Source organism: Scardinius erythrophthalmus (assembly GCF_964197995.2).
Source record: "Scardinius erythrophthalmus genome assembly, chromosome: 12".
In the NCBI taxonomy this organism is placed as follows: domain Eukaryota; kingdom Metazoa; phylum Chordata; class Actinopteri; order Cypriniformes; family Leuciscidae; genus Scardinius; species Scardinius erythrophthalmus.
This window is the reverse complement of record NC_138232.1, coordinates 29,616,158-29,640,860: the sequence shown is the minus strand read 5'-3', so window position 1 is coordinate 29,640,860 and position 24,703 is coordinate 29,616,158. Positions and strand designations below refer to the sequence as shown.

Genomic DNA, 24,703 nt, shown 5'->3' with positions numbered 1-24,703 from the left:
CATGTTTTGGACCCCATTTACACTTGAATTTAATATTGTCCACTTTTGACTGGATTGCCCAAAACACATCTTAATATCTGGCATAAAGAGAGCTTTATGAGGCCAATTTTTTTTTTTTTTTACGGTTATATTATCTCTCAATGCCAATATCTAATGCAAATGAGCCTTTATAATATCTCATTCTCAGCTCTCTTTCCATTCAGCAATGTTAAGCAAATGCTTAAACTAGTTATAAAAATGTTCACAAACATTTTATTTAAAAATCAAAATGTGATGCATTTTATGTCATGAAAAGGGGAAGGGTTCAAATTAGGTAAAAAAAAAAAAAAAAAAAAAATACAACAAAAATATGTCTATGGATGCTAGAAAAGTGCCAAATGTTTGTGGTGTTAGGAAGAGGAGAATCTCAATCAAAACCGTATCCAAAATAAACCCAACCCTAACTGTTACAATGACACAAAAGAAATATCATGCAGCAAATTTGGTGTACTATATTTGTCTGAGAACAGAATGACACTTCACCCAAGTACACATGATCATGTAGTTAAGGTGCTGGTAAATTTCAGATCACATATTCTTTTTTTTTTCTTTTTTTTTCAAGATTTTCTCTTTCCATTATATGAAAAAGACATTCATATAAACCAGTGAACTAAGGCTGAACACATTAACCCGTCATCATTTCAAGATCTTTTCACATAAGGGTAAAACAAAAACAGACATAACCTTTTATACTGTTGTATTGTATAAATCCACCAAGCAGACAGCTATAGTTCTCTAGATGCAACAGGGGCATTAGTTTTGTTTGAAGTGGGGTCAAAATCCCACTACTGTGGTCTTCATGGCACATGAATTGGTGACCTTACCGTTTATAAAAGGCCCCATCCAAGGAAGGTACAGTACTATGCCTATTTTGATTAAAAAAAAGGCTGTCCTGTGAGCAGCTATTTAATTATAAAAACACTTAAATTTGAGAGACCACAGCAGCAGCAGCACACTTGCTTTTGTCTTTTTTACTGATCAAACCATTTGGCCACAGCATTTCTTTCCTCTCTTCCTTTCTAAAATGGTGGTTGGAATGCAAGGACTGGTCAAAAAGGAGAGTAAATTAAATATGAAGTGAGAGAAATTAAGTATACACTTTACAGGATTTAAAGGGCTTGGGAGGGTACATATACTTTTTTTTAACGGAGTATTAACAAAAACATTTCTGCAATTTTTTTTCTGCAACGTTGTGTGCTTTGCGAGTCACAAGGAGGGGCGTTTAACAATCATTGGAAACAAGTTAAAAAACAAAGTTTGAACTGAAGTTTTTACCTAAAGAGGCAATCATGATCACATAGGGAAACAAAATAAACAATTCAAATGGACCAACTGAAGCACCATAAGATCTGCTTGTCAAGTATTATATATCAAGTGAGTAGTGATTTTGTGACACTAACGAGAATTCAACAGGCCAGAGGCCCGTCAGACCCTAACGATAGCTAGACACTGGAATGATTCAGAGTGAGGAAATAACTCACCGTTCACTAAGAATTGCTTTCATGTGCATTCAAAAACACCTTTCTCTGAGCCAAGTGTGCCATCTATGAGCACACTACAAAACTGTTCTGATGACGACTAATGACAAAACTGAAAATCGGAGAATGTCTTTAGAGTCAAGTGTGTGATGCACGCTTAGATAAGTCTTAAACATGAGAACCCTACTTTAAGAGAAAGTTTTGTTTCACCACTGATGCTTAACTTTCCTCTTAAATACTCAGCATGAACATCATTGTAGCATTTGGGTGAACTTTCAAAATACATTTAAATCTGGTTATATACTCCAAACTAGTTACTTTAATGTTCCGTTGATTTGATTGTTATGAAGTCCACACTAAATTACATGTAACCGCAGAAATTCAGTTTTTGGAAAAAGATAAAAGGAACTGGGAAAGATAAAGAAAAAAAATAATAAAAGAAAAGAAAAAAAAGTAGACCATCCATACAGAACTCAATACATCAAATTACCGCTAACAACGCAGAGCTTCTCCACAGGTAAAAGTGAGGAGGATATCGCACACTTCTCTTTCTGACACACACACACACACACACACACACACACACACACACACACACACACACTGTGGGTCCTAAAAGGTCCCCGACTGTGTCCATACCCCTGGACCCTGTAAATTTCGTTGTGGATAGTGCTGTGCTCCAGAAGCTGTGAGATGTCTCGAGTTAGCCTGACTGGGCCTGTCTGTTCTCTGGCTGTGCACTCTGGACGACTGGGCCAATTTGGAGCCATAAGCACCTTGTGTGTGTGGTACTGCAGTGCTGTCCATTTTAAGGTGGCCTAGACCTCTGGTGGGTAGAGAAAGAGCAGCTGACAGGGTGCTGTCCAAAAGTTTAGCTTTAAGGCTTGAGGTGTCCATCCCACCTCCCCTGCTGCTGTGAGGCTGTGGCACACACATTGTTGAGTCCACTGAGGAGATTGATATTGTAGAAGAGGGCGGGCTTTCTTGGGCGAGTGGGCTGTGTGTGGGCAGCTTTGAAGGATAGTAACTGGGCCTCCCAGAGCTGCAGCGGGGAGGAGAGGGGCTTACAGAGGGACAGAATGGAGAAGAGGAGCTCTGCTGGTCGAAGACGGGGCTTTCCGAGTGCTGATGGGATTCTGGCTGGAGAGGCAGCATCTGCTGGAAGATCATTAAAGACAGATTTAATAAACTTCCGATCAAACGTTTGTAGTGTATGGGTTTCATGGCATTATCTGAAATACCTGTTTAATCCCAGTTGTGCTTTGTGAATATCCTACCTGATGTGGGTGTATAGAAGGACTCTTTATGGGAGAGGCCAGAGATGAGCTCTGAAGATCATACTTGTCCATCTCAACAGCATCTAGCAAGACACAGAGAAGTACTCAAACTCTGCAGCTCACAGCATTCTCAGTTTAGTTAATGAAAACATGCAGTCCAATTCATACCAGTGCTCTTATCACGACTGCTGATTTGGTCATTCATTCCGGCATCTGCTCTTTTAAGGGCACGCTCTATGTTTAGATTACCCCTCAGGACACGTTCCAGAGCACCCTGTCCCTCCCTCAACCGCTCAACTGATGTAGGGACCATCCTGATAAACACACATTCACAACAACCGTTCATTAGGGATCTCTGAGAATGTGTATAAAGGAGCTAGTGTTTAGCAGGACCAGGGTTTTTATCGTTAACTTAAACTATTAAAAAAAGCTGAAATGAAAAAATATTTGACTCAAATTTTTGAAAATTAGAAAATGTTGCCTTTGCAACTAACTGAAATAAGCTTAGGTTAAAGCACTAAAATTGATAACTAGAAATAGAAACCAAAACTGAAATAAAAATAAATTAAACCCAAATCAGATTGACATAGGTTGGCTTGTGTGTATGAATCTGTAATTTTCTCACCAGTGGTTGGACTCTGGTCCACCTAGTACTGTGGTCTGTGTGTGGTTTCCAGACCGGATGCCAGGAGGACTGACCTCCTCTATCTGTGGGAAAGTTTGCCTTTCTGGAGAGAACGAATTGTGCGGAGAGACTGAAGGCTGAAAATGCATGAGCGGCTGTCCTGGAGACTCTGTGCGAGGGCAAATGGAGCTGAGGTTTGTGACGAGGGGCGCTGGGTCCCGTGGCCCTTTCTTTCTTTCCCTGTACTCTAGCAAAGAGACCTAGATGGAAAGAATGTGTGTAAGAGTGACTAAAAGTTGCACATAGATGATGAACTGGCATGCAGTTCTCTCCTTCAGTATAATTTCTTAGTATACACATGCATCGTAACATTCACATGTTCACAGAAAGCAACACATGCATGATCAATTGATGTACAATGACATCATCTATAATTTCAACGAGTATGAGAAAGATACAGCATGCAGTACCCAATGCTGCCATTTAGAGAAGCACCACACTAAATACCACTACATTAAATGCTCATATTAACCCACTCAAATGCTGTATAATAAAATAAATACATGTGCATTTTTTTTCATTGCTAGAACCCTCGCAAATATAACATACCATGAAAAAAGTTTTAAACTAGGATTCTAGACTCTAGAAAAAAAGCAAAGAAAAACCCACATACAAATAGACAGATTCGCCATGAGAAATGTTTGTAGATTACACAATGAAAGCATCTGTGTCTTTGAATGAATACAATTGGCTCTGCAGCTGCTAACTTTTTAGCTACTTTTTTTGTTAAAGAAATTTGCCCAATACAGATGAGGGAGTAGATCATCTGGAGATGCAAATGTTATGGACATGCACACTTCTAGATGGAGGCCACTTATTTCATATTCACCATGTTTTGCCCTGGCTTGAACTGGCCCCTTACAGCTAATGACTGGTACCCAGACAAGCCAGCCAGCTGACTACCAGCACTCACCATGACCCTCTGCCTTGAGAAAAGGGTAAAAGAAAGATTTTGCAAGAATTTTAAGACTGAAGAGAAGAGAGAAACAGAGAGCAAATCAAAGACAGAGCAAGAGATTCATGCCAGATAGAGGACCACTGTTCATGATTTAAATGTATGTGAGGAAAAGGAAGGTAAACAGCAGAGTTTTTTCTCTTATTCTTCTTATTTTAAACTATGTCAAGTCAAGAAATATCCACTCTATTAATTGTAAAGGTGGGATTATGCGAAAGTAGAAGCACATTGATGGGTTAACAGTAAGATGCTCCCCAAATAATTGAAGGTTTATTTCATCTGAATAGTATAGTATGGAAGCTTGTTAAGTTAAGTTAAAAGACTGTAAAAGACTTTTGATCGAACAATTGTTAGTTTAAATGAACATCTATATATGAGACATTAACTCCAAATTGCAAATTGCAAAGTCAGAATTGCGGGATATAAACTTACAATTGCGAGAAATAAAGTCAGAATTGTGAGATATAAACTCGCAATTCAGACTTGTTTTCTTGAAATTGCTAGCTTATATCTTGCAATTCTGACTTTATAACTCGCAATTGCAAGACATTTTTTTTTTTTTATAAAAAAAAGCTTCCATAGTTTTGAGGTAAAATAGCCTAATTTATTGTCATTGGATAATAGTGATGTGAGAATTTAATGTTGGAAATGAGAAGTTTTTATGTCTGTTTGTTAGTGGGTGATTTCTGAACAGAAAATGTAATTTAGATCTGTATGGTATGAAAAAAAAAATAGTTTTTTATTATGAAGTGAAAAGTAGACACAAAAGTAAGACCACCATCCCCATCCAATTACAATCAGATGACAGTTGGGATAAAGGCTCCGATACACAGCAATCGAAACCGCAGAATTACCTGATGTGATGTCATTTTTTAACAAAATCACATCAAAATGAAGTTTGTTTCGGAAGTTTGAAACTAGTGATCGACCGATATATCGGTCGGCCGATAAATCGGGCCGATATTTGCGGGTTTGACGTGTATCGGCATCGGCCGATACATGGCTGCTGCGTTCGCCGATAGTTTTTCCCCGGCATTATTTACAGACAGGCGTCCGCCGGCAGCTCTGTGATGCTGGAGACGCTGCAGTTCACGTGCAGCCCATGCACTGCCCCTCCCACACTAGCAGAGTGCTGGAAGCCTCTTCAAGACAACGGCAAGTTTTAAACTTTCAAAGCATCTTTTAACTGTTTGACTTAGCTGAAATATTGCCATACACTTTAAAAGTGGAAACACGTTGCTCTGTGCGTGCAACTAGCAAGTTTGTGGGTCCAAATGGAAAACGCGAATGCCTATAAAACTGCTTGTCATTGTATTTAGGGAGCTGCAAATAGCTAAGTTTGAGGCTATCCATATGCATACGGCAACTGTTACGAACACTTGTCATAGAATTAAATAATGCCGACGTTGTTCCGTGATATTTGTGGGAGTTTTATTCAGCGACCACCTGGCTGAGGTTTGGACGTGTGCTCATAAGAGAAGCGACGCGGTTGCGACACGCATGCGATGCAGCGCGCTCGTTTGTCCAGGCGCTTCTATGCCGTGGTGAGATGAAAACAAATACATTTTTTAGGGCCTGTTCACATATCGCGTCTTTTGCGCGCTCAAGTTCGTTATTTCAAATGTAGGCGCGCGGTATGCGCGCTCATAATGGAAGCGACGCGCTTATTTTTTTCCAAGCGCGTCCGCGCCGCATCGAGATAAAAACATCTCAACTTTTCAGAATGCCGCAAGCGTGGTGGAATAATACGACAGCATCGAAAACTCGACCGAACAGCTGATCATAGCTGGACAGGGCGGGTTTTTATTTCTCATCTCCATAAATATATGTAGTCGTAAAGGGCAGGAAATAAATTAATCCTTCCTCCATGTCATCATGGAGAGCGCAGTTCATGGCTGCATAGCAAAGACAGACGTTTACTATGCTGCTTGCTTGTTGCTACTGTGTGCAATAGTGTAATTATTTTATTCATGCTTAAATATTTATTTTCAGAATTTACTTAAAGAATTTGAATTATGCTTAAATATTTATTTTCAGTAATTTTAGCACTGAACTTTTTTTTTACTTGTTCTACCTCACGTTTTTAATGTGTCAAATATTTTTTTTTTTTTAAGTTCAATAAATGTTCCTTTTTTAAATTGAGACTTGTAGCGTTTGTTATCATCATTGTGTCATTTTTATGATTTAAATTGAGTGAGCAAAAGCAGTATCGGCTCCAAATATCGGCCCAAGAAAATCGGCAGCCCGTATCGGTCATCGGCTAAGGCTGATGAAAAAAAATCGGTATCGGCATCGGCACTAAAAAATCCATATCGGTCGATCCCTATTTGAAACAGCTTGCCAAAGTGAAATTTATGGCAAAAATTTGAACTACCATCGGTCCGTGGTGATTATGTAATAGGTAGCTGTGCTTTGGGGCTCCACCTGCTTTTTGACGTGGAAATCTTCTCTGGTTCATTTCCTCTGTTCAGTTTGTCAATGTCACACATGAATAAAAACATGAAAACACTGGAGAGTTTAATACTATAAAGCTAATGGCAGAGATTGTGCAAACATGCACATCACTATGGATCAGATGCTTCCTTAACTGCTGTTTTCTCACCACTGTCTTTTTTATTGAGCTTATTTTGTTGCTGAGAGGAAAGTGCACAGCACATATTTACATTTGCATCTAAAGACCACTGCTAACAGTATGGGAGGCATCGTGATGTTTGCCATTTCTGCTCAGGTATTTCAATCTTTTTTTTTACCCCTAAGCCAAGAGCAAAAAAGAACTTTGCTGTGAGTAGGGTTGTAACGGTATACCGGTATGGCGATTTATCACGATATTGGCATGTACGATTATCATATCGTAAACATTTGCTAATCCACGGTTTTGGAAAAAAAAATTAACCAGATCTTACCTGCGCATATGCAATTTCTTTTCACTTGACTGCTTAGACTCCACCCATACATGTGCAGCAGAGAAAATGTCTGAGACAGAGGCTGCGAATTCTAATCTCTATCCCCCGCCGAAAACAAAGTTAAAATCTGCAGTGTGGGAATACTTTGGTTATCTGAAAAACGAACGCGGGATTTTCCTTGAAGATGGATATCCAGTTGTGTCCAGAAATATGGACGAAGAGTGGCTGCAAAAGGAGGAAATATGTCGAACATGTTCTCCCATATTCGCGAACACCATCCCTCCCTGCAGATAAATTTATAAATGGTAAATTTACCATTTATAACTTAAGGCCATATTATTTCCGCGATTTTATAGATAGATGAATAAATCTAAAATATAGCTGCGCAATTAATCAAATCGCTATATGAGTGTGTCTATTAATATACAGCGGAAAAAACTGCTATACTGTAAAACTATATTCTGCTTGTTCTGCGTGTCTGTGTGAATGAGCAGCGCCATTTCGCCTAGTACATACTCAAGTATGGGTGACGCTCTGGTGTTTAAAGCGTCTGCCGTCTCACTCACTATATGAGGACTTGAACACATGAACATATCCAGAGCTGCTCTGCTTTTATTTAAAAGAATCATCATCAAATACACTCTGACTAAAACTCATAGGTGTTTAGTACAACCTGTCAAAATAAAAGTTTGATTTAGCTTAAAGAAATATGTTACTATTGTACAATATAATAGCTATAACTAACTTAAAGTTATAACAACAAAAAATAATAATAAAGTTTATTTAAACATTAAGAAATATAGTGTTTTATCTGTTTTAATTTAGTAAACAGTGTTGTGCAGAGTATGCACACAAATAAAAGTTGTTACATTTCATCTGATTGCATTTTCAATAATATATTTGTATTAAATCATAGAATCCAGACAAATTATATCAGACAAGTTACCCAGAATTTCTGAGGAAATAAAATACATTTCATAAGACTCTACTATCTTATAATTATCTTAAATAATAATTAATAAATTAAGAATAAAAATAAGTTAAGGTTTTATGAATTCAATTGATTAGACATGTTTGTTCAAATGGGAATTTATTTTTTCTTTCTTTCTTATTTTTTCAAAAGGTAGACTCATACAAAAAAGTTTTTTTTTTTTCATTAAAAAAGTTTGTTTTAATAAACCATATGTTCAACCAAAAAAACCCTATCTGTTTTCATTCATTTAAGAGCCATTGTAGCAGATGATTCAAATAATGATTGTTTAATACCGTATATCATGAAACCGTGATATTTTCTGAGACGATTATCATACCGTGAAAATCTCATACCGTTACAACCCTAGCTGTGAGTATATCAGGGTCTTAAACTTACCCTTGGGGTCATATTACCCCAGTGGTAGGTCAATAATATTACTAATAGAATTAGTTAATAGAACTTAATTAAAAAAAATCCATTTATTTCCATTATATGTTAAATTAAAAACATATGACTTGTAAATGGACAAACTGATGTGGCCATAATACTTGCCTTCTTCTTCTGTGGTGGATTGCTAGGTTGAGGGGATGTGCTGCTCTCTGAAAATCCACCTCCGAACTGTGTGTCCAGATACAGCGAGAGAGAACCCGAACCCGCCTCCATCAGCAACCCCTGGCTGCTCATTGTGCTAAAGTCAGAGTCAGCTGTGGAAAAGCCTTCTGATTGTGGGAAGTGTCTGTCACTTACAGGACCAGTGGGTAGACTGGCATTGAGGGGAGAGCAGGTGTAAATGAGGTTAAACTCTGTCCTAAAGGCCTGTTCTCGGGCCTGTGCGTCACTGGCATGCGAAACCAAGGAAGAGTCACATAGAGAGGACACAACAGCTGAGCTGCGGGGAGTCCCACCACCAGATCCATTGAGTGAGTCTTGAGCAGCAAGTGAGAAGTCTTCTGACACAGGAGCCGGGCTTCCCCGGCTTGTGGAAAAGTCAGGGAAGGCAGTGACTCGTGAAGTGAAGTCTGGTCGCAAACAGGGCTGAGAAAAAAAAAAAAAAAAAAAAAAAAAAAAGTTTAAAAATCAGGAAAATATTTCATTCTGTTTCAAGTATTTTAATGACATTTTTTACTGGAATTTTTCAGTCCACAATATATTCCAAGAATGAGCCCAAGTTTACTTGTATAGCACATTTCCCACATGCCTGTAGTCAGTTTCGCTTTAAATACTCTTATTTAGGCTTGCCGTTTATAATAATTAAAGTGGCATTTATTATGTAAACAACAATTATGTTTACTTTATACCTGCATTTTCCATTCCTGTTCTGGATCCTTTTAAATTTAAAGGATTTGTTGTGGAGTGGAAACTATAATATAATATAATACATGATGATAATACATAATACAATGTTTTTATCTATCGGTATTTTACATTATTTCTGAATGAAACAATAAAAGGTAATACACAAGATGATACATAGTTATTCACCAATACAACATGGTTGTTTTTCTCTCTCAAACAATGCAATTTTGACCTGGTGTGGCTTATTTTCCAGAAAAAAAAAGTGTTAGATACTATGCTTTAAAAAAAAAAAAAAAAATGTATTAAACTAAACTAAAATCTAAAAGCAGTTTTCTTAATTTTAGTCAAACTACACTTTCTGCACAATTTCATCAGAACCTAAGCATATTGACTCATTTGATGCGTGAACAAAACTTCATTAAACATTTGTAGCGCACCTGCCATCAAATAATCGCAAAAAAACTTTGTGCTTTGTTACTTTTAATACAAAGAAGTCTCAACTTTGATCAATTAATTCTTTTGCTACTTTTTAATACGCCGTGATACTGTAAACAGTTAAGCAGCAGCACGGATCTAGCGCACGTGAACCGATCGTCTCATCTCCTCTTATCTACAGCATGAAATAAACATGGGTGAACACCAGTAAGTATGTTGAAAGATACATTACAACTTATCAAAATGAATCCAGTCTCATGTGATCGCTCAATCAGCGTTTCAACTAGGGAAATACGTCAATAAAACAGCTTGTAGGCTATTCAATGTCCATAAACTCATTAGTTAGCTAGAAAAAAAATAACTCAAGAGATCATCCCTTTACTCAATATATACACTGTATTACATATTCATTATATTTTTTCCTTAACCTGTTAGTGATGTCTTCATAATTTAATGTATATTTGAATAAATTTGTCATGAAAACAAGTTATTACTGTTTATTGTCATTTAAATGTAAATATTACACCAACAAACTGGAGTAAATACAATTATGTTATTAAAAAGTTCATTTAAGTTAATTTAAATATTTGTACAACTTTTGAATTTTCATTTCAGTGCATCCCTACTCTCAGAAATGGCAACAACAGCCTTCCAAATTTGAACATGCTATATTACAAAGCAAGCATTAGCCCTTCCATGTGCATGTATAAGCATTGAAACTTACTTCTGGAGTCAGAGATTCTGATCTGTGCACAGGAGAAGCCTCAGGAGAAGAGATGTTCTGTAAAAAAGAACCAAGTTTTTTTTTTTTTATATATATACATATATATTATTATTATTTATATTTATCTTATATATAGCTTATATTATCTTATATATTATCTTATATATAGCTATTGTTTTCTATGACTACAGCAAATCACAACATGAGAGAAGTGTGTTCACCTCAAACTGTAGAGGTGTATTGCAGCGGCTGGTGGGCCGGGATGTGAGTGGCGAAAAAGGACGCATGGTAGCATTTAGCTTCTCCACATCCCCACCTAAATAAAGCGAGCAAGGATTTATGAGCGAATGAAGAGGCCTCATTGGAAGTTCAGAGGGCAGAGGTGGGGTGATGGGGGACAATGGTCGTAACAAGAGTTCAGAGGGTGGAGCTGCAATTTCCGATGGACACTTCAGTTTCCTCTTCTTAATGGGTCCTGCCAGCTCTGAACGAGAGGCAATATCAAAAACAGAAAAAAAAGAAAAGAAAAAAACATTAATTAGAACCCTGAATACAATTCACATTCCGTTGTCTCAACAGTGGAGTAAGAGCCATTACCAGGTTTAAACTGGATAGAGCTGCTGGTGCTGCTGGTGTTACTTTTGTGGGAAGAATTGGACTCCGTTCCATCCTCCAAAAGGCCAGATAACATGCTCTCATCCAGCGCTTGTTTCATCCACCTCTGCTCAGACAGACATACACAAAGGCATGCAATGTAGCCACAATAACAATAACGTTGAGTCCACTAAGTCTTTGGTCAATTCCGCTACGTCTAATTCAAGCTATGTCTAAAAAAACAAATATGAGCTGGAGAACTCTACAAATTCATTTTCAGGGGAAACTTGAATGACAAAGCAATTTACTTTACCTTCTTGCAAGAACCATATGCTGGGTCAATCATAAAGGGTCGCCGGCGTCTTTCGGGGTTAAAGGGGGAACCAAAACGAACATAGTGTTTGGGGGTGGTACAGATGAGAGGTGAATGAGATAGTCCTGGCAGCATGTTGAGGGTGGTGGCCAGAACTGTGGGGTCAGTGGTGATGCGTAAAGGCCGTTCCACAGACTCCTCTACCCGCTCTGGAACCTTGTCATTTAACCACTCGGTCACCAGGTACTTATAAAAGAGAGAGAGAATAAAATGTTAAATGACTACATTTACAGCTCTGAAATTAGTATGAATGTAGCAATTTTTTAAAAAGACACCATGAAATCGAAATTGACCTTTTTCTTTTTTTTTTAAATATTTGAATATTTATTATAAATGATTTATCCATGGACATTTAATTTTTTTTAAACATTCATGTGCCCTCATAATATTTAATCAAATACATTGATATCCCTGATGAAATGTACACTTTGCTCAATACCAGGCAATAATCCCTTTATCCCTAAATCATTTTAGGTGATGCCTTTCATACCTTTTTGAATCTTCTAAGTTTTGGTTACTTGGACTTTCAATGGAGGGACAGAATCCTCTTAGTTCTCATTAAAAATATGTTTAACTTGTATTTCAAAGATTAACCAAAGTCTTATGGGTTAGTAACAACATGAGGGTGAGTAAATGACTGGATTTTAATTTTGGGTGAACTACCCTCTAAAGCTAGCCTGGTTAAAACCAGACCCTTCTCAGTTGAAACTGAGTGTAGGGTCTGGAGAAGCTATGTAGACAAATCATTTCCAAAGGGGCGTCACCAACCGACATAGCTCAGCTTGATTGACAGGTGATCTGACCAATCATACTTCGCCATCCGCCATTTTGTCCGACAAAGCAGTCAGGAGAGTAGATTAACATAGGAGGATTTGAACTTGAAAAACGGAGTGTACTGACGCCTTTCCGTGGTTAAAACAACATTCCTTCTTATGTTTGTTCATGTTTATTTGAGGCTATAAATTAACTAGAAGGAAGAGATGATCGGTTCACAAGAACAGCTTTCACTGATGCTCTACAGCGATCTGTCATGGCACATTAAAGAGCAACAAAACGGTATTTATTGTTTAAATTTCTTTTAAAAAATTACCAAATTTGAAAGCTGAGACTTTGTTTAATATGTTTAATATCAAACGTAACCGAAAAGTAGCCTGCTCTGTCCTGTCTGCCAGCGTGTTGTCAGTCTCCTCTCTGCACCGCAATGTATTTTTCACTGCGTGAGAACTCCTTCAGTCGTCATCATGTAAATCCCTCCCCAAACGTTTCTGATTGGTGCCGCGATTTCGGCGGCACAGAAATGAGTTTGAATGGGCTCTTCTCCAGACTATCCTGGAGAGAGAATTAAAATTCGCCGGAAGTAGTCTGGGTTTTCGCAGGCTACTCTAAAGCCACAACACTGCAGTTCTGAACAAGATTTATGAAACCCACACTAGAGTGGCTAAGAAAAACATGACCATTAACCTGTGTAGGATTTAGTGTGTGAAATGACCTCACCTTTTTGGTTTTTGGGTATCTGACATGTGTCTTATTACCCATCCCTGTAGAGGGTGCTCCATATAGCTCTCCATCTTGAAGATGGCCATAGTTCGGAGCTCCCTCTCCCTGGCCATGCTCCCTGAGGGCTGCCCCGACACTGCCCTCTTCACCTCCCACCAGAACTCCCTCCGCTGCTTGCTGGGAAAGAGCCTGTCGCTGTCTCCGAGCACGCTGAGCTGAACTGGAGCGGTACCTGGAGATACGGCTCTTAGGACGTGGTTTGGAACTACGGGCAGGTTGTGCTTTAGGGGCAGGACTGGGTGTAGCAGGGGGCTTCTCAGGGTCAATGTCTGTTGTGTCCTAATGAAGAGACAAGTAAAAGTATGTAAGAACACAGCCATTATGAGCAAAAGTTGAAAGTAAAAAAAGTAAAAGGTGACTACCACAGTGGCAAAGGAGGTGCGCCGTGTGCTGACTCCTCCAACTGCTCCTGTATTTGGTACACAGTTTCCTGCTGTAAGAGAGGGCACTTCTGCCTCCCCCGCTTCCAGTTTGTTTTCTTCAGCTGTACCCTGCGCTGAACCCTGACCACGTTTCTTTCTCCTCTCAAGGTTCTCGAACATGTGCATTATGGCCTCTGCCTTGCGTTCGTCACGAGACTGAGTGGGGCAAAAAGAATGAGTGGTTGATATGGTGAGTAGGGCCATATGAAATCTATTTTATTTCTACCCATATTCCATAAAACCTGTTTACCATTTACATTTTTCTGGATTCCATTTTAATAGTTCTAACAGTTACATTTTATTTAAAGGTTAAACGTACAGTATGGAATTTTTCGCCACTAGGGGTCGCTAACCTCTTTACAATAACAAAGGCGTAGTTTGATGACGCAACACATGCTAAGAATTATGGATGTTGTCGTCAACGTCAAGCCGGCCGATCTAATAATGTTTATGGTTGACTGAATACATCGATGCTTTTATCATGACTGTGATATGAAGCAGTTCAGGATTGCTAAGAGACAGCTATCAGCTCCACACGTGACGCAAGCTCCCGCGGATATAAAAGGAATAGTTAACGGACATTTCATTCTACCGAGCTACACGCAGAATTACAACTCACAGGTCAGTTTATTAGACAAATTAAACTTGTGAGGTAACGCAGCGCTGTTTCACCTGGTCTAACATTACACTATCACACTAAACTGCATTTGAATGTGTTGAAAAGTATATGTTAGTTTGTCTGTATGAGACTAGCAGTAAGCTAGATCAACATTAGAATAACATACAGATCATATTCTAACATTTTATCATTGTTGAACTATATAACATTGATTAGTTTTATGTAAATGTGCTCACCTGTTTAATAAGTACATGTAGGAGCGGTCGAAGTCTCGGACGTGGAGCTCTTGTTTGTTTATGGGAGCTCTAGGCATCTCGAAAACACAGCGCTGATATTGATTCTCGTTTTAGTACTCCTTTTTTATCCAAAGTCTGCTTGCCATGGTCCGTAATGTTTGAACGAAACAACAACAGCGCGCAATAGACATTGCGAACTCCACAGTTGTCTGCGTCTGTCGCTTTGGTTAATCAGAGGGCTCTGGTTCATAGCTCTGGTTACCATGGCAGTACGAGCGGAAACCATAGGCGGAAACCAGGGACAACGTGGATATGACGCCATTGACTGCGACAAAACGGAAATAAAGAAACGTGCCGTGTCTAAAAATTAAATTAAAATTTCTCCTGATTTGAAAGTTGTTGGAAACAGTCGGGATAATGTAAGTACACAACTAAAAAAAATATATAACGTAGATATAGTGATTTTTGCTCATTTTAAAGCAAAAAAGTTACATATTGTGCCTTTAAGTCAATAAATATCTAATTAATTAAAATCATGAAACTTACAATTTATTAACATCTTATATTAAAAGTTATAAAATAACAAATAATTTTTTCTCAAATTCAGTTCTCTTCTTTCAATTCCATGTTTTCCATTTTTTATTTTTCTGGATTGGGTTTTAATGGTTTAATTAATTTATAATAATCAAAAAGCATGTCAAATCTATGGAATTCATAAAATGTGTAATAATATATTAAATTGATTAAAATTATTATTATTATTATTAAAAATAATAAGGCCCTTTGAATTTTTTTTTTTTTTTTATTCTTTAAATCAATTCAGGAAAAAACAAACAAATGTTCTAAGAAAAATGGTGGTAAATCAATGAAGCAGTGAATAAAGTGAATAAACACTTCAAGCGTCACTCATGCTTGAGAATGTGTTATAGATGAAACTGTGCCACATCTTTTTGACCTTTAATATTCACAGACACTGGTCTACTACAGCATTTTGATTAAGTGTACTGTCCTAATTTTGATTTATCCTTCCAAAATTGGCTAAATTCCGTGACATTATACTGATTTTATTACTGTATTTTGCGATTCCATCTGTGTTTTCCACATTTTGGAAATCATAGGGCCCAAGGTGAGAACAAAGGATCTGTGTTAGAATTAGACAGTATGTATTGATTTATAACTGTTCTCATATGATTTTAACATACACGTCTGTTTGGTATTGGCACTCCATTCTCGTCTAACTCCTCTCCATTCTCCAACTTCACTCTGTCAATAAGAGCATCCTGTAGCACAAAAACAATCTAAGCTTCATCATCATGTGAGATAATCATCATTATCATTTCTCAAAGGATCTGCAATAAAGTAGTAGACATTGAGAACGGTTATTCCACAAACATGCACCTCTGTATCGCTAACTCCCTGTGTCTCATTTGCATCTTCCAGCAGGTGGTTGCTTTCATCAGACACACTGGTTACGAGCCTGTCCCCTTCCATCTCTCTGCGTCGGGCTCGTCTTTTCCGTGTTTCTATTCCAGGCAGGGCAAATTGTGAAGACTGAGGAGATGGTAGTTGGATGGGGCGGAGATTGTGTCTCTGCACAGGACAGTCCTGATTGCCCTTATGACATGCACAATCTACTTTATAATTACTGTGGGAAGAATCGGAGGAAGAGTGTCAATACAAACAACACCAAATTGCAGTTTATCTAAGAGTCATACTAGATCTTAAGAAACGTATTCGAGTGACTAACCAGCAGCTAAACTCGTAGTCAAACCCGATAGTGACTTCAGAATCTTTTGAGATGTGAGCAACAGCATAGATACACAGGTGAATCATCCCCTCTGCAATCATGTGCCGCACCTGTGTTTTAGCGTATACAGGACAAAAAGAATAAAATATATTCAGGCTGTCACTCAGAAAAGAAACTGTGAACAGAATATGCACTAATATGCACCTATAAAACGTATAGGTGAAGCAACCCTGCCACATCAGCAGTTATCAGATAACACCAGATTCATCTCACCTCAGCATTGGGTGTGCATGATCTTCTGATAAACCGTGCATCATTGCCAAATGTCCGGGCATCCACACACATCTCCACTTCATTAAACTTGGAGTAGAACAGGACAAATGGATATGGCCTGAAGTGGAGTTAATAGAAGGAATCAGGAAGGACAGTCAATTTGCAATAAACATTTTACAAATGCACTGTTAAAATGAGATTCAATTTTTTTTATATCATTTATAATTTTGAATAATTAAGATGAGATCAAGATGATGTTGATAATATACATAGATGCACTCACACAGAAACACTTACTTTTTGAAAAAATGCCCGTTGACTTCAAACTGCTGTCTGAGCATGACTTTGCCTCTATACTCAATGATGAGTGTTTCAGGGTCTAAATTTCGTGCAGCTCTGAGAATCTTCCTATGTTTCTGCACACGTGTTACACGCCCCAGCTGTAACTACAAAAGAATTATATATAAAATTAATTATTAAACAAAAAAAGTACACTACATTTGGAAACAAGTTTTCAATTCAGTACAAGTAACTATACAGGGATGCAGTTAAAAAAAAATAAAAAAATAATAATAATAATAATAATAATAATAATAAAGCAACATTATACAGTGCTATGCATAAGTTTAGACACCCATGCTAAAGTTGACTAAAAAGAGGAATAAAAAAAATCATCTTTTGGAAATTGAACTTAATGCCTTCACCATACCTAGAGATTGGCATGGAGTACTTTCCATAAGATCATCTCTCAATGCAAATCAAACCAGCTATTAGGCTAACTGAAATAAAACCATGCCAATCTCTAGGTATGGTGAAGGGTATGTGATGATGTGGGGCTATTTTAATTCCAAAGGCCAAGGGAACTTTATCAGGATGCATAGTATCCTGGATCCATGAAGTAACTGGCCTTTAAAAATAAAAATCTGCCTGCCTCTATGGGAATTTAACATAGGGGTGTCCAAACTTATGCACCCTGTATTTTAAGGAAGAACCTTTATTTATTTACGATACATTATTCATTCACAAAGAAAATTGGTGTCCTTAAAGGTTGGATTTTTCCTTTTTTTTTTTTTAATTAAGGCATTAAGTTCAATTTCCAAAAGATGATTTTTTTATTCCTCTTTTTAGTCAACTTTAGCATGGGTGTCTAAACCTATGCATAGCACTGTATGTGACGGATTATCCCAGATTAACAGACTGGGACACATTTATGGCCTTAACTCTGCTTATCAGTAAAACGTTGTATCTCCAAGTTTAAAATTCTCAAGATATGTTTTCCCACTAACAGTTTTTACTCTATTCACTAAGTGAGTTCATGGAAGATTCATTTTTAATTATAAATATATGGCATCTCATCTTTACAATGGCTAGTTCCGGTACTAAGTGTCAGTTCCAACAGTGCCGATATGACAGTCCAACAGCTCTGGGATTTTTGACTGTTTGTGCTCCAGACTGTGCATTAATGGTGGCCATATTTCAGTGACCCTTTCTGCAGGTTACATTGTTACAATAGTAGGTGGTGACTACCTATCTTTATTAGCAAACCCTGACTCAATTGCTTTATTCAAAAACACGGATTCATTCAGGAACAACACACCACCATGTTGTGTTGCTCATGCATTGACTTTGTTTGGAAACATTTTCACTTCTGGACCCAAAAAAGGCAAAATGGAACTTCAACTATGTAAAAACAAAATATTACACTCGCAATGGTTACAAATTTTGCTATGAAGTGGACATGGAGTGGGGTTTCCGTAGTGAGAGGGCAGTGAGTGTGGAACCAGAATGGTTTTATTTATTGGACCAAAAACCTACACCCATTATAACCTAGAATACTGTCAAACACTTGATGGCTGCTCTGTCAAGTCTTCATTGTCAGTTAGGAACCTGGGTGTGCTCTTTGGAACCAATCTTTCATTTGAAAGCCACATTTTTAGCGAACCACATTTTTCCCCATCTTAAAAATACAAATGCAGAAAAGCTCTCAATGACAAATGCAGAAAAGGATATTAGACCGGTTCTGTCAACATTGCATTGGCTCGCTTTTAAACATTGCCCACATTTAAAATCTTGCTAAATACTTACAAAGCACTAAATAGTTTAGCTCCTCAGTACTTGAGTGAGCTCTTAATGCATTATAGTCCTTCACATCTATTGCGATCTCAAAATTCTGGCCAGTTGATAATAATATCAAAATCAACTGCAGGCAGGAGATCCTTTTCCTATTCAGCACCAAAACTCTGGAACAGTCTTCTTAGCTTTTTTCAGGAAGCAGACACACTCTGTTAGTGTAAATCTAAAAACACATCTCTTTAACCTGGCATACACAACACATTATCACGTTTCTATAATTCACATCTGTTAAAGGATTGTTAGGCTGCATAAATTAGGTCAACCGGAACCTTAACACCCGATGTACAGTACCAGTCAAAAGTTTGGAAACATTACTATTTTTAATGTTTTTGAAAGAAGTCTCTTATGCTCATCAAGCCTGCAGTGAAAAAAACAACAACAACAACAACAACAACAAAAACAGTAATATTATGAAATATTATTACAATTTAAAATAATGGTTCTCTTTTTTAATATATTTTAAAATGTAATTTATTTTTGTGATGCAAAGCTGAATTTTCATCAGCAAGTACTCCAGTCTTTGGTGTCTTATGATCCTTCAGAAATCATTCTAATATGATGATTTGATACTCAGTTATTATCAATGATGGAAACAGTTGTGCTGTTTAATATATTTTTTTGGAATACTTTTTTCAGGATTCATTGATGAGTAAAACGTTAACAGCATTTATTCATAAAAACAGCATTTATTCAAAATAAAAACATTTCTAACAATTTAAATCATTACCATCACCTTTTATCAATTTAACGCATCCTTGTTGAATTAAAGTACTAATTTCTTAAAAAAAAAAAAAATAGTTATTGTTCCCAAACTTTTGAACGGTAGTGTATATTGTTACAAAAGATTTCTATTCTAAATAAATACAGTTCTTTTTAACTTTTTATTCATCAAATAATCCTGAAAAAAGTATCTCAGGTTATAAAAAAAATATTAAGCAGCACAACTGTTTCCAACATTGATCATAAATCAGCATATTAGAATGATTTCTGAAGGATCATAAGACACCAAAGACTGGAGTACTTGCTGATGAAAATTCAGCTTTGCATCACAAAAATAAATTACATTTTAAAGTATATTAAAAAAAGAGAACCATTATTTTAAATTGTAATAATATTTCATAATATTACTGTTTTATTTTTCGTTGTTTTTTTTTTAACTGCAGGCTTGATGAGCATAAGAGACTTCTTTCAAAAACATTAAAAATAGTAATGTTTCCAAACTTTTGACTGGTACTGTACTTGTTACATTGTAAGAAGAACAGTATCTACGCTAACATTAATCTTTCTGTTTATCCCGAGGTTACCGTAGTCAGTCGTATCCTGTCCGTATCCAGATCAGATGATGGAGCACTTAGACATGACCAAAACGCAGCCCTGAATGTCAACTAGACAATCCCCTGTGAAGGTCTTGTCGATATGACAGCCACCAGGCCTGGTTTCTCCAAAGTTTTTTTTCTCCATTCTGTCAATTGATGGAGTTTGGGTTCCTTGCCACTGTTGCCTCTGGCTTGCTTAGTTAGTAGGGGTGTGACGAGATCTCACAAGATTAAAATGTGACAAGATTTCTCGTCGAGGTGAAAAGCTGCCTAGCGATATTGCCATGACGGAGTGTGAGGGTGAAGTGAGAATAAAATATGCCACGTAGTTTCATCCAATTCCATCCAATACAAGCTGCAGAGTCGTACGTAATACAGCAGGAATCAGAGTTCACTGATCACGTGACGAGAGCAAGTGACGAGATGACTGACAAGACCATAGCGGAGGATTCGTTGCACAACAGAGCCTAAGTGTCTGTCAGTGTCAAATGTCTTATCTTGTAGAATTTGTATTCAGCACTGCCACTCCCTATTCACAGAATACATGCGATCGCGAAAGCGCAAATAAAACGCGAGCGTGCATTCAAACGCGATTTCAATACCCTGCCCCCTGACACGTGCGAATATCTTTCAATATGAAAACTATATTAGACTGGGCTGTGTAATTGTAACCATCTCTTAGCTCTGTATCATGCTTGAAGAAAAAGATTGGTCTCTATTTGCACTCTGAATATTTATTATGGTTGCATTTATTGTTTGCACTTAATAAGACTAAGAGAAAACGGTGTAATTCATTTTTATTTCTATGTTCATTTTGTGGAAAGGAGTTCAGTTAGGAGGTCAAAAGTTGTAGAAGCTCATAAATCATGTACATGTAAAGTCTGAAGACACTCATAAATAAAATGACATTCATTACAAGATGACTTAGTTAAAACATTTTAAATGCACATGCAGTCCATTTTTCTAGTCATGCATTTCGTCATTGAGGATTTGTAAAAAAAAAAACTGCAAAGGTCTTAAGTCTAGTCTCATCTCGTTCTCGTGAACCCAATCTCATGAGTAAACTGTCTCGTCAAACCCCTATCAGTTGGGGACGCTTAATATTCAACGATATTTATTGATTTGACTGCACTGACACTATTGGACGAGAATTCAATTGAGCTGTACGATGAAATCACTGCTTTCAGCGGAACTGCTTTATAGAACTAGTTTAATAATTGATGATCTTTTCAATGGAACTGAATCAACACTGAACTGACTTCAGCTGAACAATGACACTATTTTCTTTTAGAGCTGCTGTACAGCCGAAATGAACTGTTTTCATCATTGAATCCTTTTCCTGTTATCAATGTAAATATGCTTTGAAACAATCTGTATCGTATAAAGTGCTATATAAATAAAAGGTAATAAAATTAGCTTCACTCCATTCTTAGCCCAAAGCCACGAATCGTCTTAATTGACTCGTTTGTTCCTTCACAAATTTAAGATGTTTGAAAACGGACGTTATTTGTTTATACTATTTATGATATTGATGACTTGATACAGTCTTAAAACCTCAAGACTTAAGACGATCCATGAAAACCCATTTATACCTGCATTTGTGAGCCCAACACAGTGTTGTTGCAAGCCAGTTCTGTTCGATTTATGGTGTCCATGGCGACAGTAGACGGGGACGGGGACGAGTTGCCATTGGCACAGTAGTGTTCGAGGAGGGTCTGTACGTCAGCGCTGTACTGGTTAACCAGAGCTTCCTCATACTGGTCAGTCCACTGACGAATTCTTGTCTCCCATCCTTCTGTTGTGTTCTCATCCAGAACACTGGCCTCAGACGCAGAGTTCTGCAACAATCAGAGGACGCATTAGATTTAAGATTGATCAGATAACAAATGGAGGAAGAGGAAGATTTCAGTCTTTGGCAATTAATAGTACTAAAACTAAATGCACACTACAAGACTGAAAATTGTTGCATTGAACAGAATTAAAGACTCACATGTAGGTGCGCACACTTCACAACTGATCACCATCAAGATGTGTCAATTAACAAGACTATCTTAACTATTGTAGCCATTAAAAATACATTCACACATAAACTTGCACATAACGTGACAGAATTGCCACATGTTTTATATGTCAAGATTTCTAGAAAACATGTCAAACAAATTGCAGATTTAGCACTAAATTGCACAGAACAAGAAAAAGAAAAGCAAAAAATATATGGTGATGGCCTTGAGTCTTGCTGTGTGCTTAAAGGGATACTTTCTGTCATTTAATTACTCACCCTCGTGTCCTTCAGAACCCAAGACAAAGACTTTCGTTCATCTTCAGCACACAAATCTTTTTGATGAAATCTGAAAGCTTTTTGTTCCTCCATAGACAGCTACGCAACTACCACTTTGACGCTTCAAAAAGTTCATAAAGAGATCGTCAAACTAAGGTAAGGGAAGGTCAACTTTATTATCCCCATGGGACAATTTGTTTCACAGCCAGCAGTAAATCATACAATCAACAAAACAAACACACAATACCCCAACACATAACACACACAAAAAAGATTTCCATAAATAGATTACCTAGAACAATTTAAAAAACCAAATGACAGCTGGTACAAAATAATTTTTAAATCTATTTGTCCGACAAAATGTGAATAAAAGCATAAGTTCAATCTGTTCATCATTTAAAGCAATTTCTCGATTTATATGGATTAGTTTTAGAATCTCTTTATGACCTTGCGTGTCATTTGTGTAGCTGTCTATGGAGGGACAGAAAGCTCTCAGACTGAATCGTCATTTGTGTTCTGAAGAAGAACAAAAGTCTTACAGGTTTGGAACGACATGAGGGTGAGTAATTAATGAAAGAAATTTTGTTTTTGGGTGAACTATACCTTTAATGAATCACTATGCAAGCAAAATGCCAACTCTTAAATGGAGATCCAGACACACAAGTCAGCAAACTGAACTGCTCTTCCCAGTTTAAGACAATGTCTATAATTGTACTTATTACATACAATATGAATAGGGTGGTGGTGGCACAATGGATAAGACACATGCCTTTGGTGTGAGAGACCCGGGTTCGAATCCACTGTGAGACACCAATGTGTCCTTGAGCAAGACACTTAACCCCTAGTTGCTCCAGAGGCGTGCGACCTCTGACGTATATAGCAATTGTAAGTCGCTTTGGATAAAAGCGTCAGCTAAATGAATAAATGTAAATGTAATATTATTTCCTAAGAAGATAACACTGCATATTTGAGTCCATACCTTCATCCTCATGGATTTTCTGGAACCCTCTCTGTAAGCCTGTAATGAGAACATACATTTTTATTATATTTATTATCATATAAAGGCCCGTTCACATCAAGGACGATAACTATAAAGATAACGATAAAGATATAATTCTAAAAATCGTTCTCCATATTAAAGAATAACAGAGTTCACACCACAACTATAACGATAAAGATATGAGGAACGATATCATTGGGATCACTTTCAGAACAATTTTTTTTCCAGCTGTCAAACGATAAAACACTGACAGCCAATCAGAATCCATTCTAGCAGGTCATCCATTTTCGCTACTTTGAAACCGCACAGCGTGGGCGCGCGCGTGCTTAGAATAAAAAGACCGTTATCGGTCGTTGGTGTGGACGCATATATAGTTATCTTTATCGTTATCGTGCTTGGTGTGAACGGGCCTTAATACAGACAATGGGAAAGCTCTGACAGATGTGACAATTAGTCAGTTACTGACTTTTCACATTCGTCATTTTTTGTAGGCAGCACTGTGCATGTATTTGTTGTTCTACCTTAACTTTCTTGGCTTTAGGGGTAGTGCGCGATTTCTCTGTGCTCTTCTTTCTCTTCTTAACCTTGTTGTGTTTGACTCTTTTGACAGTGAGAGTGATGCTAGTGGGTGTGTGTTGAGTGGCTGTGTACGACACAGCAGAGGCTGACATGTCCTCATCTCCACTCTCTGTAGCACTGCTCTCGCCCACTGTAAAGGAAGATGCACATAAGAGAGCAGTGACACTGGTGAGTTTGAGTTATTTTAATTCTGGGTGATAAATGTAGAGATATAAAAGAGAAATACCCAGAAAAACTCTTAAACTTCAGAAATGTCAAAATACAGAAGTGAGACATCTGAAATTCATTTACCGGTTCGTACTAAATTACGTACAACTGTTCAACTTAATATTCAACAATATTATTGATTTGATTGCATGAACACTATCAGATGAGAACTGAACTGAGCTGGATGATGACATCACTGTTTTCTGCAAAGCTGCTTATAGACAAATTGAACAAATTTCACAGTTGATGATCTTTACACATTTTTTGAACGGAACTGAATCAACAGCAAACTTACTACAGCTGAACAACGTCACTATTTGTTGAGAATTGAACTGAGCTGAATGATGACATCACTGTTTTCTGCAGAGCTGCTTTATAGCTGAACTGATCTAATTTAATAACTGATGATCTTTACAACGGAACTGAACTGACTTCAGCTGAATAATGACACTTTCTTTTTAGAGCTGCTTCAGAGCAGAATTGAACTCTGCATTTTTTATTTTTTATTTTTTTGCTAATCACTGTAAAGCTGCTTTAAAACAGTCTGTATTGTACATAGTGCTATAGAAATTAAGGCGACATGACTTGACTTTTGAGTAGTAAT

At 37.4% G+C, this 24,703-nt stretch overlaps 1 protein-coding gene across 9 annotated transcripts in view; it reads right to left on the bottom strand.

Moving 5' to 3' along the window:
* Nucleotides 1-239: 239 nt before the first annotated feature.
* Nucleotides 240-24,703, bottom strand: part of setd5 (SET domain containing 5) — a 51,932-nt gene continuing 27,468 nt past the window's right edge. For 4 of the 9 annotated variants that reach the window (XM_081380928.1, XM_081380936.1, XM_081380930.1 and 1 more), the window contains exons 6-25: nucleotides 23,835-24,022; nucleotides 23,293-23,331; nucleotides 21,628-21,873; nucleotides 16,884-17,032; nucleotides 16,587-16,704; nucleotides 16,314-16,423; nucleotides 15,965-16,211; nucleotides 15,769-15,846; nucleotides 13,652-13,867; nucleotides 13,227-13,568; nucleotides 11,673-11,918; nucleotides 11,363-11,486; nucleotides 10,987-11,249; nucleotides 10,766-10,822; nucleotides 8,863-9,345; nucleotides 4,309-4,401; nucleotides 3,420-3,679; nucleotides 2,963-3,108; nucleotides 2,795-2,877; nucleotides 240-2,675 (exon numbers count right to left, since the gene is read on the bottom strand). In XM_081380928.1, the coding sequence (XP_081237054.1) occupies nucleotides 2,130-2,675; nucleotides 2,795-2,877; nucleotides 2,963-3,108; nucleotides 3,420-3,679; nucleotides 4,309-4,401; nucleotides 8,863-9,345; nucleotides 10,766-10,822; nucleotides 10,987-11,249; nucleotides 11,363-11,486; nucleotides 11,673-11,918; nucleotides 13,227-13,568; nucleotides 13,652-13,867; nucleotides 15,769-15,846; nucleotides 15,965-16,211; nucleotides 16,314-16,423; nucleotides 16,587-16,704; nucleotides 16,884-17,032; nucleotides 21,628-21,873; nucleotides 23,293-23,331; nucleotides 23,835-24,022 (4,034 nt within the window). In that variant the 3' untranslated portion in view covers nucleotides 240-2,129. The remainder of the gene's footprint in view (nucleotides 2,676-2,794; nucleotides 2,878-2,962; nucleotides 3,109-3,419; nucleotides 3,680-4,308; nucleotides 4,402-8,862; nucleotides 9,346-10,765; nucleotides 10,823-10,986; nucleotides 11,250-11,362; nucleotides 11,487-11,672; nucleotides 11,919-13,226; nucleotides 13,569-13,651; nucleotides 13,868-15,768; nucleotides 15,847-15,964; nucleotides 16,212-16,313; nucleotides 16,424-16,586; nucleotides 16,705-16,883; nucleotides 17,033-21,627; nucleotides 21,874-23,292; nucleotides 23,332-23,834; nucleotides 24,023-24,703) is intronic. The other 5 variants (XM_081380929.1, XM_081380931.1, XM_081380932.1 and 2 more) reach the window with 3 other exon arrangements.